Consider the following 17,913-nt stretch of genomic DNA (forward strand, 5'->3'; position numbering starts at 1 on the left):
GCCTCAAAATGTCACTGCATGGGAACCAAAAAAGCACTGCCTCTCCAGCTATCATCCCTAGGGCCAAGGGCTCACGACACTGCCTGGCGCCCTTCAACTGGCACCAGCTGTCAGAAAAGCGGAACTGGCTCAAGAGGACTTTGCCCTTAACCAACATGGCCTCCTTGAGGTTTAGGTTTTGGGGCGGCAGAAGGAGGATCACGTGAAGCAGATCCCGTTCCTTTATTGGTCTTTTCTCCTGGAAGGGCGGGGTAAGATAACCCAACGCGGGCCGGCCTTAAAGGGACCACCACTAAGTCCGCGGGTGGTCAGCCCTTGGGGCTGCGCTGGCCGGGCGCAGAGCTGGGTTTCTGCCCCTCCCTCGCGAAGCGGAGGCGGGCGGGGCCAGCTCTAGAAGGCCTCGTCGCTGGGAGCCGTGGAGAGCGCCAGCTGCCGGCAGCCGCGCGATCCCCAGGGGGTTAACCGCTGAGCCGGTGGCCGCGGCGCTGACTGGGGAGCGGCAGGCTCTGGTGCGCGAGCCCGGCGGAGCCAGTAGGGGCGCACCGGGACGCGCGGGCGCGAGAGCGGGGATGGAGGACGGCGTGGCCGGGCTCCGGGTCGGGGCGGCGGCGGAGCCAGCCGAGGCGCGGACGCGGCCCGGGGTGACGCTGCGGCCCTTCACGCCCCTCTCGGGGGCGGACGAGGGCGGCGGCGACTGGAGCTTCATAGACTGCGAGATGGAGGAGGTGGACCTACAGGACCTGCCCAGCGCCACCATCGCCTGCCACCTGGACCCGCGCGTGTTCGTGGACGGCCTGTGCCGGGTGAGGGCCGGGCCGGGCCGGGTGGGCCGTCGGGGCGGAGGGCGGACACTTGTTGCTCGGAGGTGGCGGCGCCTGTCACAGCCCCTAGGTCCGGGCCGCGGGCTGGGCGGGGCAGAGAGGGAAGGCAGGCGACCCCTGGGGACGCCGCGATGCCGCCGGGCCTCCGGGCTGTGCAGCCCTCCCTCCCAGCAGGGGTGGAAGGCGGCGGCCACTGGAGGGTCGGGTGTCCCCGAGCACCTCCAGGGTGCGCACAGCTCACGAGTGGTGGCTCGCCTTGGACCAGGGCTCATAACCGCCTCCCAGCGACGCCCCTGGTCCCGCGTGTCGCTCAGGTGGGGGTCGACGCGGCAGTAGACCTTCTGGGGGGGTGAATTAGCACCGGAAGCTTATGGGGAGCTCGGACCGTCCCCCTGGGCTTTTGCCATCGCCCTTCAATTACTCGCTAGAGGAGGGAGGTCACCTCATTCATAGGGAGGAGGAAGCAGACATTGAGCGGCGACGTGAGTCACTGTTCATAAATAGGACGACGTTTCTGCATTCTCAATCTGCACTATTGGAAGAAAAGCCAATGTTTGGGTGAGGATCTGTGGTTGCTCATTACCCTGCGGTTGGCCAGTTTTGGTGGAATGGTGTTAGGGGGAAGCGGACTATTTTGTAGGCCTGTAATATATTTAATACAGAATCTTGCTCCCTTGAAGGTGTGACATACCCATTGGGGACGCTCAGTTGGTATTTTTTTCACCCCACATCGCACCACTTTGGACGGTGAGGGGGCAGGTATGAGTAATCAATGATGGTGGTGGGGAGGAGGAATTATTTGAAATCTGTAATTATTGTGCAGAATAAAATTTGGACAATGTAGGCGTTGCAAAATGAAACCTGTTTTTGAGAGATGACCCCTTAGGGGAGCAGCTGTCCAAAAAAAAAGCAGTGCTTTCAGTGCTTAGCTCTGAGTCTACTTACTTACACTGTCAAAGAACTATAGCTGAGGGCTGCTGCCAATAGAACAACATCGTGAAACAGAGAGTGGTGTGCTTAGGTCTCATTTAATTTATAATTTATATAGCCATTTACTTTCAGAAAGGAATTAGAATGACTGCATGTTTAGGTAAGCTTCCAGGCATGCTTTCTAGAGCAAGAATCGTTAGGAACTCAGGTCTTACTGATCTTGATGAAAGCCTTGTCTTTTCCACGTGGGGTGAGGGTAGCTGGCATTTCAAGCCTTTTTCTGAGGGTCTTAGTCTATCTTTCTACTGGAGCAAGGTCAAGTCATGTGAGACAACACTCATTAGTTTGGTTATCTAGCAGTTCATAGTTTTAGAACTTTTCCAGTGTTGGGGACAATCCAAAAATTGTGTCCTATGAAAATGGGGCCCACTTTGCTATGTATTTTTTTCTTTTTTTTTTTTGAGACAGAGTCTCACTATGTCACCCTTGGTAGAGCCATGGTGTCACAGCTCACAGCAACCTCCAACTCTTGCCTCAGCCTCCCAAGTAGCTGGGACTGCAGGTGCCTGCCACAACACCCGGATAGTTTTTGGTTTCAGTTGTCATCGTTGTTTAGCAGGCCTAGGCCGGGCTCAAACCCACCAGCTTTGGTGTATGTGGCCGTCGCCCTACTCACTGAGCTACGGGCACTGAGCCTGCTAGCTATTTATTTTAACAAATGTTTATTGAGACTCTGCTAGAGCCTGGCCCTGTTCTAGGTTCTGAAGTTACTTGAGTTGATAAAATAGTATTCCTGCTTTCAAAGCTGATGTTTTTGTTGGGAGAAACAAACAATAAACAAATGTCAAATACATCAGAAAGTGATAGACTGTAGGAAAAAGTAAGACTTGGAAGGCTGTAGGATAAGATGATAGATATTTTGAGCAGAGAAAATGGGCTAGTGCTGGTCCATTTGTTCATTCTGTGCTATTGGCTGGATGCTTACTCTGTTCCAGGCACTTTTTTAGGCCCAGAGGAGAGTGGTAAGCATAACAAATTCACTGCTTCTAAGGAGGTTAGGTTATGGCAGTTTAAGAGGAGACAAAAAATAGTAAAAAGCAAGTGAACAAGGTCATTTCAGGTCGTGGTAAGTGCAATGGAGAGAATTAAACAGGATGATGTGATAGAGAGTGGTGAGGAGGGAGCTGAGGGGGTCCGGCCAGGTCCCAACAGGTAGACACACTGCAGGGTTTTTAAGAGGTTTTGCTGAAGGGCTAGTGAATTGGGGCAGGCCTAAGGGAACTAATAGAGGATATCCAGGCCTGCAGCACTAGCCCAAAGCTGGAGCTGGGAGAGAAAGTCACATGGTGCAGACCCTACAGGAGGAGCTGCCTAGCAGGAGCTATAGACCTGAGGTGTAGGGTTGAGATTCTAACCCAAGAAGCAGGCAGGGAAGAAATACCTGGGCCTCTGATCTCACTGGCAGAGCTCAGCAGGAGAAGGCAAGGGAGCCCAAGCCGTAGAGTCCATAGGTAGAGTCAGCTTCCAGGGCCCAGAGAAGGGATCAGTGGACAGTGTGGATGAGGAGGAGTCAGTGGGGAACCACTTAAGGTGAAGTGGCCTGGGCTGAAAAGCAGAAGCTCTTGGGGAGATGTTTATGTGCCTGGTATCCGGAGGGCAAGCAGATGCAAGAATTCCAATGCAGGGGTGGACCTGGTGTATTTAAAGGGGACAAAGGGTTGGTCTGGCAGTGTTGATTGAGATGTCAGCAGTGGGGGGAGAGAGAGTAATGTTAAGTGGGAAAAACAGCCAGGGAATGTTCCCATGAGGGCCAGGGGTGGGAGAATGGCATGCAGAGGGAAGGGGGGATAAATTAGAAGGAAGCCAGGAGGAAGGCTGGAACACAGGTTGGGAGGTCATTGCCATCATCCAGGGGAAGTGGTGGGACTAGATGGTGATTTTGGATATGGAGGAAGGGACAGACTCCCCTTTCCATGTGGAGGATCAGGAGCTTCAGAATGAGGGTGGGGCTGGGATTGTGCACCCGTTGCCCATTCCTCAGGTCCCATCAAATGTATAGCAATAGGTGAAGACCTCAAAACCAACTGGGCTAAGAAAGTCCCAGTCCCCAAAGGCAAATAGATCTGTGCAATAGGCAACCTGAGACCTAAAGTCATGGCAGGTGGTTGATAATCCTTCCAGCTAGTAGATAAGTTCTCGTTCAGCTAAAGCCATTCCTCTGGGTGGGAAGATGTGGCCTTATTATCAATTTTGGTATGTCACCTGTAGGTGGTGTAATGAAAATGTGGGTCTACTTTAGGTTGATGGTATCCAGCCTTGAGACAGATCATTAGTTGCAATGCTGACAAAAGTCCCTGTGGTATGGCCATCCCCTCTCTTAGCCTGCCTTTTGGAGGGACACCCTGGAGGTGACAGTGTGAGAAGACGGGGTCAAACATGTTCACATGATTCCATAACTTTAATCTTACAGGAAAGAAACAAGTTTACCTGAACCACTAATTCTTTTGAGAATTGACATTGGAAGCTGTTTTATAATTGTAACAGCTTGGTCTGATATGTAAGATTTATTTTTGTCAGTTCTCAGCCGTTTGGCTAAGATCAAGTGTAAGATTTGTTTTTGTTAGCTGGATCAGCATCAATATTGTAAATAATTTATAATGTATATCTTAATTAAATGTTTATCTAAAAAATAAACTGTATTGTCATTAATTTAAAATAATATTAAAGAGATTCATGCTGTTATGAATGAAAACTTTTATTAAAATAAGATTATTTTCTGTTTGCACATTTGCTTAACATTTTCCATTTTGGTATTCTTTTTGTGAGCCCTTTTTCTTTTCTACTTAGAAAAGCAAAGCAGTGCTTTGAACCAGTAATTACATGTACTTTGGCTTGCTGGCAAGGGTTAGTTGGTTCCCTAGAATATGAGTTTATTTAGTCATCACCAAGCTAACCAGGAGTTTGAGAGTTCTCAATAGTATTCTTTTAGTTTCTAAGCAGTAAACACAGTTCAATGTCGTAATGGACATGAATACCTTTTTTTCAGTTGTCTGAAACACGGATGTATATTTGATTGATGGAGCTTTGCACGAAGGCTGTGTCGGAAAAATCATAGAAAATTTTATGATTTTCCAGTGAATAAACTCACTTTTCTTTAAAAGAAACACTTAAGATTTGTGATGGATGCTTTCATGACTGTAATAACAAAATATTCTGATCAGCACAAAAAGAGTGCAAGTGACATCCTTCTTTGTACCAGTGGAGACCCCTGAGCAGTGCTTCCAACCTTAGCTGCACATTAGAATCTTTCAAAGGGATCTTTGAAAATTTCCCATGGCCAGGCCACAGCACACCAACCCCAATGTCAGGGGATGGGATCTCTAGGAAAACTCCCCTGGTGATTCTAATTCATAGTCGAGGCTAAGACCCATCATCCTAGTTTGAATGGGTTTGTCCTGACCAGAGGCTTCCTTATATCCTGAAAGATAACTGAAAAATTGGTAATTAGGTCCCACTTCTAGCCAGCTAACCTACCATTCTGTGCCTTGATTTCTTGGAGTTTGAAATGGGAGTCGGGCTCTTGGTCTGGAGGTCCTTCTCCCGCAGTGGTGTTGACTTTGTAGTGTGAAGGGAGGAGGCCTGTTGGCTGCCACAGGACACGTGAGGTCAGAACACTTTGCTTTAACATCGGCTGCCTCCCTTTGCCTTTGTGGGTGCTGCTCACTCCCCGCCCCCCAAGGACGGATCCTGGACTTAGTCCTGACAAGCCATCATTCAATAGTAATTTGACGATGGAAGTGTTTTCAAGGCCTGAGGGGGCATAGCTGAACGTACATTATTTCCACCCCTAAGGTTGTATATGCTTGGACACATTTCTGCCTGCTCCAATTCTAAGTCAGGCTGCCTTAGCATATTGTAAAATGTGACATCCTAGCAGGAGAGTAACAGTTGGGTTCCGTTACGCTGGAAAATCCAGGCAGTTTTAGGCCATTTTCAATTTTCACCCTAGTGTGAGGGTGAGGCACATGGTTTCTCAGACTCAAATTATGAATAAAATTTTCCTTCAAGTAATCTTCTCCCCAGCATGGGATGGTTTAATTTATTTGGGAATGTTCAGAATGTTGTGTGTTAAAAGATTCTACATGTTACATATGTTCAGTTTATTTTAGAAGTTATCTGCTAGTTCTCTAATTTTAGAATTTCTGGCTCTTAAATAAAGCAAATGTTTTTCCCACCCATAGGTTCTTTTAATACCTCCTTACCACTCCCTTCACTCCCTAACAAGTGTTTGATTCCCTTTTCTGCTCAATCTGCCACCACCATACATTGCTCAAAGCATTTTTTTTAAAGTAGTTTTAAATGTTACTGCCTGCAACTACTGACTTTTCAAGTCTCAGGACAATTACATAAGGGAACGAGAAAAAAAGTAGGCTTGGTGCTAGAGCAAAACAGCTAAAGCAAAGGCTGTGGGTTCCAGTATTTATATTTCAGGGTGCATTCTTCGTTTCTTTGTTTCTTTCCTTTTGAAAAAAAAAATATATATATATAATCTACACTTTTAGACCTATCACTGAGGGACCCATTTACCCAGGTCTGCAAATGCATCTCTCCTGATTAACCATACTGGTAATATGCATACATCAATGTGGGGGGCGGACAGCCCCCTTGGTGCACAGTTTCTATGTGGAATCATTAGGACTCATTTCAAGAGCTGTGAGGGTGTGCCAGTCATTTGAAATACAGTTCAGTTGTGAGAGAGAATTTTTTTCTCTGTAAGTACTAATCACCATCAAAACATGGGGACAAGTCAGTGAGAGCCTCGATAACTGATGTGTTCTCTGAGCGTTACAGAGTCGTACCATGGCAGTGGGAAGTACAAATGCCCCTTCTGCCCTTCTTGGGAAAGACAGAAACGATTTCAGCAATAACATGGGGAGAATACTTTCAAACTTTGAAATTGGGGAAAGGATTAACTTTATGCTGTGTAAATTTCAGTCATTGTAGAAATCTTTTGCTATATTTAGTTGGAGTAGGATGTTTTTATTTATTTATTTCCACCTCTAAAGACTTAATTGGGTTTAATATGTTCATTTTCCCCAATAAAGTCTGCACGTGAAGAGGCAGTGCAGGGTGGTGGTTAAGGGTAGGGGTCTTGAGCAAACTTTGCCCCTTCTGCAGTGTTACTGGGCAGCTGTTTACCTGGCCTGTGCCTTTGTTTCCCTGCCTATGGAATGGAGCTGTTAATAGCACTTATATCTTAATGATATACATAAAATCCCTTTCAAAATGACTGTGTCACAGAAGATACACAGCGTAGGTTAGAGTATTAGTTACCTACTGCTGCTCAACAAACTAAACCAACATAGGGCCTTAAAACAATGCATGTTCATTACCTCACAGTTTCTGTGGGTCAGGGATCTGGGCCTTGTGCCTGTACCTAGAATTCTCTCCCAAGGCTGCCGTAGAGCCTCGGCTGCAGTCTCATCTGAAGGCTGGACTGAAGGGGGTATATCTGTGTCTAGGCTCACTCATGTGGCAGGGGCAGGACTGGATTTCTTGTGGATTGCTGGACTAAGAGCCTTGGATCTTTGGTGGTTGGTGGCTGGTGGCTGGAGGCCTCCCTCACCTCCTTGCCACATGGGCCTCTCTATAGGGTGGCATTCAGTGTGGCAGCTGGCTTCCTCCAGAGCAAGCAAGACAAAATGGGATCCACAGTCTTTTTGTGACCTAATTCCCAAGTGGTCGTCCATCACGTTGCTTTATCTGTTCGTTAGAAACAAGTCAGTAAGTGCACATCACACTCAAGGAGACAGAATTGCACAGGGGCATGAATACCAGTGGGTGTGGATCCCCAGGGCCCAGCTGACAGGCTACTACCACAGTTAGATATTTATTAGCACATTTTTTTCTTTGTAAACTTTGACTTCTGTGGAGCAGTTAAATGTTTAGTAATGTTTATTAATATTATTTTCTAATCTGATCACTTTTTTATTTTTAGCTTCAATTCCATAGAAGAATACAGTTTTTGCCTCCATGATTTAACATAAAACACCCCATTGATAGAATTATAGCTAAGTTATTAAGTTTCTGAAGTATCAAAAGCTGTTAACCCATCACATTTCTGAAGGAAGAGCTTAGATGATGCTAAACCTTTTGTCCCTTAGAAAAGTCTAGTACTTTTCCTTGTGTTACTAATTTTAATAGGTGCAGTATATGAAATCCCGTGTGCAATCATAATTAACACTACAGAGAGAGGTATTTGGGGTTGGCCTGAATTCAAAATCAAAAGACAAAAATGTTATTTAATTCAGAAAACTAATTTTGGATTTTTTTCCCCACAACATAATAAGCTTATCTTACTTTATCACTGTATTAGTCAGCTCAGGCTGCCGTACAAAACAGGACAAAATTCTGTTCTTAAGCAACAGAAATGTATTTCCTCACAGTCCTGGAGGCTGGCAGTCTGAGATCAGAGTATCAGGTCCTGGTGAGTCTCCTTTCCTGGGTTGCAGATTGCCGTGTTCTGGCTGTGTCCCCTAATGGTTTCCCCTCTGTGTGGAAAGAGCAGCAAACTCTCAGGTGTCTCTTCTTATGAGGAAACCAATCCTATTTGATTAGGGCCCCACCCTTATAGCCTCATTTAACCTAATTACTCCCTTAGAGACCCCCATCTCTAATAAAGCCACACAGGTGTGGGGTTGGTTCAGACTTCAGCATATGAATTTGGTCCAGCATATGAAAACATTCAGTCCACAGTAATCACCTTTGTATTTTTAGTTAATCTTTGTGATTTATTTTAAAGGTAATAAAATAGTTTCCATTCATTAATACAAAGGGCCTTATTTTGTATTACAAGTACCCTGTTTGTGTAAAATGTTATCATTTTATCTTTACAAGAACTCTATGAAATAGGTACTCTTATCATCCCCATTCTGTGGAAGGGGAATCTGAGGCCAAATAACCCATCCCAGGCCACACAGCCAGTAAGCGTTGGTCCCAAGACTCAAAACCAGTGTTAGCCAACTCCAAAGCCTTGCTACCAGTCAGCTTATAGTGCAGGATTAATACACATGAATTTTTCATATACCTTTCACATCTCATTTAAATCCTAGGACAGCTTAGTGGAGGAAGTATTTTTATCCACTGGAAACTGAGATTCACCCAAGTTACAACTCTTCATTATTCTTTCAGTTGTATATTTATATTTAATGGATGTTGGGACTGCCCATGGTGTGAGATACAGCAGCAGCCCTGATGTGGAGGTAGAAGGCAGTAGCTGGACACTGGAGCCAGGCAAACCTGGATTTGAATCCTAGCTCCCTCACCTCTCTCATTCATTCACTTCATTTGTTCATTTATTCAACAAGCATTTATTAGATACCAGCGGTGTTCTGAGCACTGCTGATTTCAAGACCAGTTGTAGACCCCAGACTGGCAGTCACTCTCCTCACTGAGGAAGGCACAGCCCTGGACAGTCCTTTGGCAAAAGACAGACACCATCTGTCCCTTCTTCAAGCTAGTGGGGAAGACACAGTGGGACACCCCCCATCTGTTCCTTGTTCCACACTGGTTAAATCAGCCAAGTAGGAGTTTGCTCAAGAAGAATATTTTTCTAGTGTGATTCCAGTTCCCTCCCACCCAGCCTCTCTGGCATGCCACTCGTCCTCTGTCTGTCCTGCACTGGTCAATGGGAGGCCTGTCTAGTGGTCTATGGCTGGAGTAGGCAAATTTTTATCATTTGAACCTTGTGCCTTTTACTGGTCTCTGATCTTAAATGACCACTGGATCAGAAAGGGTTCAAATGACCCCAGTGCCAATTCCACCCAAGCACCATTTAACGGTTTGCCAAAGATAACCTCACAGCATCAGAATACTTAAGAGAAATGTTTACTTTTTTAAGTCTGCTGTTGATTGAAGACTTCCAAATCTCATGATGGCTATTACTGATTTGGTGGCCAACAGGTCCCAGTTTGTCCATACTGGCTCATGCCTGTTGTCCCAGGAAAATTATTAGTGGCACTCCATCCACTCTAAAGTTTGAGTGATAAATTATATAATTCGTAATTATACAATTAATTAATTAATTAATTAATTTTTGTGATAAGGTCTTTCTCTGTGGCCCAGGCTGGAGTGCAGTGGTGCAATCATAGCTCACTGCAATCTCAAACTCCTGGACTCAAGTGATCTGTCTGCCTCAGCCTCCTGAGTAGCCAGGACTACATCTTTTTGTTTTGTTTTTAGATTTGGGATCTCAGTATGTTACCCAGGTTGGTCTCAGACTCCTGGCCACAAGCAATCCTCCTGCCTCCACCTCCCAAAGTGCTGGGATTATAGGCGTGAACCACTGCACCCAGCCACCCTGTTCATTTAGCACTTACCATCCGTGTCAAATATTTTACATCATCTCATTTAATCCTTACAGCCTTCTAAGATACATATTGTTTTTTCCACATTTCATAGATGAAAGAGACTTATCATTTACAGAAATAATAAGCACTACAGAATCCTATGGTAATTAGACCTCCGACTCCAGGTTCTCGAAGTCCCTGGGCAGGAAGGGACCACCGAGGCCTCGCTTTTCATCCCACTAATGAGGGATTCAGGCTGAGAGGGGAATGTGGTGATCTCAGGAGCACTCACTAGGCATTGGCAGAACTGGAACTTGAACACAGGTCTCCTTCCTCACAGCCCACTGGTTTTTACATCACTTATTGTGTGTCAAATGATAACCTCCCCTGTCCCAACCTCATCCAAAAGAACCCGGAGCCAACAAATAAGGACATCTAGCATGGAAGGCAGCCCATGGGAAGGCTATCCCCAGGCTGGTGTCAGGTGGCTGCCCAAGAGCTCCTGCTGCTTGAGGAGGGGACCGGGGCAGAGCTGTGCGCGCGCTGAGAGTTAGACTGACGCCATTCAAACCAGCAGTGGCCACCAGGGGGTAGTAACTTCATGTGTGATCTGCCACCGAGCCCTCTCAGCCAGGCGTACAGGACTGCTGGCGCTGTCTGGGGAAGGAGAAGACGAGCTCTGTGCTACAAACAAGCTCTTACATGAGAAGTGTGTAATTGGAACTCAAAGGTGGAGCGGCACCCCCACCCCCAGCAGACACGCATGCAAGTGAGAAAGCCGCTTCCTGAGTGGACCCTTCCCCTTCTGCTGGCTAGAATGCAAAATAGGGCAGCCACGTTCACCTGTAGGGGAGACTTTTTAAAGCAAAGACCTTCTGCTCCAACCATGCCTCGGTACAAGGTGTGTAAAGTTTTCTGCCACATACTGAAGTTGGTTGTAGCTTATAGGGAAGATGACTCAAAATAGCAGCATAAGGAAATACAAATAGAGAACTCGGATGAAAACACTTTATTTCAGAAATAACGGGAATTCTGAGTAGCCTTCAGATATTATGTTGCTAAGCAGATTACTTTGAAAAGGAAAAGCTTGTGCTGGAAGATAGGTCACCCGGCCTGTATGGTGGGACTCATTGCTGTCCCACAGGAGGCCCTGCCCTCAGATGATTCCAGAATTACCACCGCTAAAGTCAGGTAGTGACAGTGCTGTGGGCTGGGGCCAGGATTCTGGGAAATTGATTCAGTTTCTCTTGAACTTCCTAACCTGTGGATCTCAGATGGGCTGGTTCAACAGTGGGTAAAAAAAAAAAGGCCTTTGGGGCGGTGCCTGTGCCTCAAAGGAGTAGGGCTGCAGCCCCATATGCCGGAGGTGGAGGGTTCAAACTCACCAAAAACTGCAAAAAAAAAGCCTTTGCAGCCCCGGCAAACAGAGCGTTCATTGAAGGAAACAGTTAGCTGGATTACAGTTCAGGAATAGCCCAGAAACACTGCATTTGTTTGCAAAGTGATTTGTACTGGTATTTCTTTCTAGAATAGCTCAATCCAAGATGATGTAGTTTTCAAACTAGATCCAGGGTGAGGAGGGTGGGGGTGGATGGCTCGTACGTTGCGGGGTGGCTTCCTGCATTTGGTGGTGGTGGTAGTTATGCAGAGGACAGCACAGAGCGTTATGTGCTGCATCAGTGCCTTGGGGCAAAGCTGACCCAGCTGGCCATCTTGATAGCTGTGCCCGTGATTCTGCGCAGCTTCATCTTTTTATCTACAGAGGAGGTGTAGATGGTGCCTTTACCTTACCGGGATGCTGTGAGAATTAAGTATAGCACAGTAATGTTTGTGATGGTATCTGAAGACAGGAGATACTCAGAAGGTATTTATTTAGTCTTTAGCAGGGATCTCTTTGTAATATCAATGAGTATATTGTTAGAAGTTTTATGTTGGGTCACCATTTAATTTTTGTTTATTTGTTCATGTGCTTCCTGTTCATTTATTTTCTTTTCCCCCTCTGTTTTCTTTACGACTAGCACCAGGGATTGCGTTGGCAGGATTGCCTAACTTGCAAGTTTCCTGGCTGCTGGTCATTCATCTTACTAATTTTCATGGTTCAGCCAAGAGTGCAAACACATGTGAAGGTGTGCAGAACATTCTTATCTCAGGGCACTGAACATGTGCCCAACCTTCTTTATGGACAAATACCCACCTTAGTTTAGGGTTGTACCTGTTGATGTGATAAGAGCAGTGAGAAGAGTGGGCCCAAAAGCCATGTTGCCTGGCTTCAAAGCCCAACTCCACCAGCAACTAGCTGTGTAATCTTGGGCAAGTAACTTAACTTCTGTGCACTTAGGTCTCCTAGGTTGTAAAGTGGGATGGCAAAAGAACCTACCTCATGGAGTCTGGGGAGGAAGAAAAGACAAATTACAAATAAATAAATAAACAAATAAATAAATTACCAAGCTCATAGTGAGTATTTACTATGAGTTAGTGATTTTATTAAAATTATTATTCAAATTCAAAATTACAGTGTCTGTATTATTAACTGCCTTTTATCCTGTGTTAGGACAGTGCCTACCACACAGTAGGCACTCAATAAATATTTGCAGAGCAGTATAAGTAAAACACCACCATAAACATAAAAGTGGAAGGCCTTATTTTACCCCCATGATCCGCAATGTACAGGCCATAGACTGGTAGGAGTCTGTGGCCTGTTAGTGAACTGCAGAGCAGAAGGTGAGCAGCAGGCAAGCAAAGCTTCATCTGCATTTATAGCTGCTCCCAGGGCTGGCACCACCTGAGCTCCGCCTCCTGCCAGATCAGTGGCAGCATTAGGTTCTCATAGGAGTGGGAACCCTGCTGCAAAAACTGCACATGATCTAGGTTGTGCTCCTTGTGAGAATCTAAGGCCTGATGATCTGAGGTGGAGCTGAGGTGGTGATGCTAGTGCTGGGAAGCAGCTGCAAATACAGATTATCAGTAGCAGAGAGCTTTGACTGCACAGAGACCAGGAGAAATCAATTGCTCGCAGACTCTTATCAAAACCAACTACCACCCCATCCTCAGAAAAATTGTCATCCATGAAACCAATCCTTGGTGTCAAAAAGGTCGGGGGCCGTTGTTTTGCCAGGAGTAACATAGGCACTTTCAGAAATTGGATATGTTATTTCAGCCCAGTAGGGTTTGTAGCTTTAAAATTATTGCCCTGGCATGTGTGTGTGCACAGACATGTGTGCACACGTGTACACATGTATATGAAGTTAGCAGACTTGGATGTTGCTGAAGATTCAAAATACTGCAGGAAGGTACTTAGTTTGCCAGCAGACCAGCATGACTTACTGTCACTTGTACATGCTTAGAAAGAGCTGTAATTTTACAATAACGTGTTGGGACTGTTTATTAAAAGGATGTTTTAACTTGAAATGAGCTTTGCCATAAAGTTGGAAACAACTTAAGAATCTAATTACCTTTTGGAAAATAAATCTCAAAAAAACATAATGAATATGAAAACCCCATGAACTTATTCATTACTATTGATGACAAGAAATCCTAGGCTTCTTACCACAATTTAAAAAGATCTTGTAATTAATTGAAAATGAAATGCTAAAGCTCGGTCGTGAGGTCTCCCCTCCCTCCTCCTCTCTTCCTTTCTCTCCTGCTCTTCCTCTCCCCTTCCTCCCTTGCTTCTCTCTCTCATTCTTAGAATCCTGTTTAGGGGACGAACAGATCTTTTCAGAAATACTTAGCAGACTGCCATCTGCTAAATCTCCACCTACCACATCAGCCAGCCCTCGCACCCTGATAGAAGGTGGCTGTTCAGTCATTCTTTTCCATCTCTCTCCTTAAAAGGGCAAAATCAACTTGTGACCATTCTTATCTCTGGGTGCTGCCCAGTTTTCACTAGATTGTACTAGGGAAGAGGATGACCTTTCTTAATGAAATGCATACTGCCTGCTTAGTACGCAGTACCCTGCTGTGCTTTTAATTAAATAAACCAATCTTGAAAAACTGGATTCTTAGCCCCACAGCAGCATGCCACCCCGCAGCTTGTCCCCAGGGACAGTGCTGTGAGCTGTGTCCTAGGGAGTTCTGGGGGAACTGAAGATTGGAGAGAGGGGCTTTGGCGTGGAGTGTGATCTGGTCCCGTAGTTCCTGGGGTTAGCTCTTTGTGCCTAGGTTCAGGACAACCCCTCTTTATCCACCTTCTGGCCAGAGGACACAGTCATTCCAGGCTTACTAGAGCAAGAACCACCCAGCGGTCGCATTAGGTCTATTCTGTGCAGGTTGTGAGGCTGTTCAATGGCGTTAGGGAGAAATATCTGAAGAACACAACTCATAGCTAACACCATCTGCTGAGTGCCAGCTAGATTGTTACCTGTGTCTAGACTGCTCTATGATTTGAGGAGTAATCAGTTATACACATAATAGTTGATCATAAAAATAACCATAAAAGCATTTACTAATAGTCCCCATCTTCTCTCAGCCTTTTCCTTGTTTGGTTTCACAAGGTCAAACAATTAAGTTCTCAAACTCCTCCTTAAAAATGTGCTACAAACCTCATTGCTGAATAGTACTATGGTCACCAAATGGCCAAGGGGAGTACTTTGAAGTGACCTGGTGTGTTTACAATATTACATAGTATTAGGTAGTGTTATATTGAACAGCAGTTTTTTTAAACCAATATTAATAATGGTAAATACACTAGAACCTCCACAGTTGATCACCTGCCTATGTCGAGCGCCTCCTTGGTTAGGTTAACCCACCTTTCATAGTCCAGACATGCACTGTGTGTACATGTCAGTACAGCAGGCCTAGTTCCTTATGTTGACCACCTCCGTAAGCTGACGAGTTGGTTACAGTTCCTTGGGTGGTCAACTCACAGAACTTCCACTGTATTATTATTCTGCCACTTGCCTTTTTGAAATGTTATGGCTCTCTTCCTCATAGACCCAGTGTATGTCCTTCGATGACTGCCTGGTGTTCCGTTATTAAAACAGGACACAATTAAACCAGCCAGTCTACTACTCCTGCTAATTTTTTAAATTTTTGTAGAGATGAGGTCTTGCCACGTTGCCCAGGCTGATCTCAATCAAACTCCTGGCCTCAAGCATTCCCCCTACTCTGACCTCCTAAATAGCTAGGATTGTGGGGGTGAGCCGCCATGCCTGCCCCACCTGCGGGCACTTTTGATGAATGCGTCCCTGTTACTGATGACTGACCTGACAGACACATCTGCTCTCTTTTGTTACTTTCGCTGAGGCTCGAACCTGGCACACAGTTCTTTAAAGAAGTGGCTTCAGGAATCTTCCATGAGCCCTGTCTCCATCTGTCCACTCCTAATGCTGCCCAGTGCGACTCTGTGTGGCTGGAAGTGTCCTGAGTCTGCGCAGTTCTGCACAGTAACCACTGCCTCATGTGCCGCTCAGCATTCCAAATGTGGCAGATGCGACTGAGGAACAGCTTTTAATCTTTCTCCATTCTAAGTACTTTTAATTTACATCACATGCTGTCGAGCACTTAAAACGTGGCTAGGGGACTGAGAAACTGGATTTTTAATTTTAAGTATAATTAATTTCCATTGAAATAACCACGTGTGGCTGGGCAGTACGGGTTCCTCATTCATATTACGGAAGCCCAAAAGGGCCCCTCTGTGTGCCCAGAGAGGGTGAGATGGGGCCCGCATCACACAGCAAGTTCAGGACCAAACTGAACTAGGAGCCCAGGCTTCCTTCCTGTGCTCAGTCTTGAGTTATCCTTACACTGACTGAGCCCCCCATGGCTCGTTTGTCCCTGTAACTAATGAACATGGTCCCAGTGTGCACAGACCGGGAGAACAGCACCGTGCCTCACCTGAGCCTTACTGACTTCTCCGCTGAGTGGGCCGCCGTGCAGGCCTGCAGCTACTGACTTCCTACCCAACGTACTTCACTTGACTGTGCCAAGGTTCTTGGGAGATAAAGGCAGGGGGTGAAGTCTCCGGCTGTTTGGCAGGGCCAAGAGCACCCTTCAGCACTGTGTCTGTGGTCCAGCATCGTTAGGAAATGTTACTCCTGGGCCATTTTGGTCTGAATGTATTTTCTAGCCCTTTTAACAAAAGGGTTTCCACATCTGTGCTTCCAGAACCATGGCAGGGGCTTGCTGCTGGCCTTGGGACTGCTCCCAGCCTTACGAGCAGAGCACTCAGCTTCCCGGGAGTCAGGGAGTCAGAGAGATTCAGAAAGAGGAGAAAGAAAAGCCTTGTAGAAGACCCTCGGTGTAAGCCGGGTGGGGAATTGGGTTTCTCAGGAATGGACACAGCTCTGCTCACAACCACTTAGCGTTCTTCCTGCTCCAGCCAGTCCTTTCTCTCCTTTCCAGGGGGTTTCTGAGTCACCACGGGGACCCTGTGGCTCTCCTCAGCTTCCCTTTCTGCCAGTCACTTGGAGGGAGCGGGAGGGAACTGCCCTGTGAAGAGCCTTCACTACGCTCTGGGCAGGAAGGCCTGTGGCCTACCCTCTCCTGAGGTCATTTGTTGGGGCTCAGAGGCGCAGAGTGCCAGACATCCCGGCGTCACCCCAGTGCTGCTGTGCACTGGCAGCATGACTTTGGGTGCCTCAGCTTGTCCACTTGTAGAATGGGTGGGGTGTCACAACAGCCATCTCACAGGGCTCCAGTCGCAATAGCATGAGTCCATAGATAATTGAAGTGCTCAGAGGGGGCCTGGTGCAACCCCACACCCTCCAGGGATGTCAAATCAGAGCGCCTGCTCCCCTGCTCTGAGGGCATGTGCCTCCAGGCTGGGTCCCCTCGGCTCGTCAGGGAGAGTCCTCAACACAGGCATACTTGGAGAGCATCGCCTGTGTGTGTGCAGATGGGCTGTGTCCCCCTCCAGGGCTGGGCCACATGCCTGTCCCAGCTCTTTGGAGTGGTATCTGGTTTATCAGACAAAATAGGGTCCCCAGTTCCTGGGGACCTGCCCAGCCCTGGTGGCCTCTGTGGAGCTGTCCAGACAGCACCTCAGGGGCATTAGGGGCAATGCCCTTCCAGTGGCTGTGACGGCAGTGTGTGTGTCTGAATCTGCTTGCCAGTGCAGTCGGCCACTCAGGTGGCACACAGGCCCTGCTCCTGGGAAACCTAAGCAATCCCAGGGTGTCCCTTTCTCCAAACAGGCTTCTGCTCTGACTTACACAACAGAACCACCTACAGAGCTCAGCCCTGGGACTCACTCCCCAGACGCGGAAATTCGTGATGACTCGCTGGGCTGTGTACACTCTTAGCAGAGAGTCAGTAATTTGCTCAAAGATCAAACTCAGCTTGATCAGAACACAAAATTACTCAGATTCTATTCTCTCTACAGGGGTTGCTTCATTCCCCCCACACCTATGATCAGGGAAAAGCCTACTTTCTTAAGAGCTTAAAAACTAGGTAATTTTCCTCCCTCACTGATGACTCTCTTTTCCTGCCTCCCAACACACCGCAGAAGGGAAAAAGCTGTGATGAACTCCCCAGCCGCGTAGCCCGCACCTGCCGTGTGCCAGTCAGTAGTGCAGGGGCTTCCCGGTGTGTGCTCCAGGCGGTGCTTCCGCAGCGTTCGTTCCGCCCCAGGCACTGGTTCTTGTGTAGAGACATGAATGTGTTTCGTCCTCCCACAAGCCCTGTGAAGGAGATGCTGTTACTGTCCCCATGTTGTAGCTGGAGTAACTGAGACATCTGGAGGTGAAGAGACTGCTCAGGGTCGCACAGGAGGTTAAGGTCGAGGGAGCGGGCAGGGTTTGAACCCAGGCTCCTGCTGCCACTCGGCCAGTCCCGTGAGGTGTGCCCTTGTGGTTGCTTCATTCTGGGGCCTGGAG

At 47.0% G+C, this 17,913-nt stretch overlaps 1 protein-coding gene across 1 annotated transcript in view; it reads left to right on the forward strand.

Annotated features, from left to right (window-relative positions):
* Positions 1 to 393: 393 nt before the first annotated feature.
* The window catches only part of RCAN1 (regulator of calcineurin 1), an 88,551-nt gene continuing 71,031 nt past the window's right edge, over positions 394 to 17,913 (forward strand). Inside the window, exon 1 of the mRNA XM_053565019.1 lies at positions 394 to 803. Within this exon, the coding sequence (XP_053420994.1) occupies positions 570 to 803 (234 nt within the window). The 5' untranslated portion in view covers positions 394 to 569. The remainder of the gene's footprint in view (positions 804 to 17,913) is intronic.

Source organism: Nycticebus coucang, chromosome 16, assembly GCF_027406575.1.
Source record: "Nycticebus coucang isolate mNycCou1 chromosome 16, mNycCou1.pri, whole genome shotgun sequence".
NCBI classification, from domain to species: Eukaryota; Metazoa; Chordata; class Mammalia; order Primates; family Lorisidae; genus Nycticebus; species Nycticebus coucang.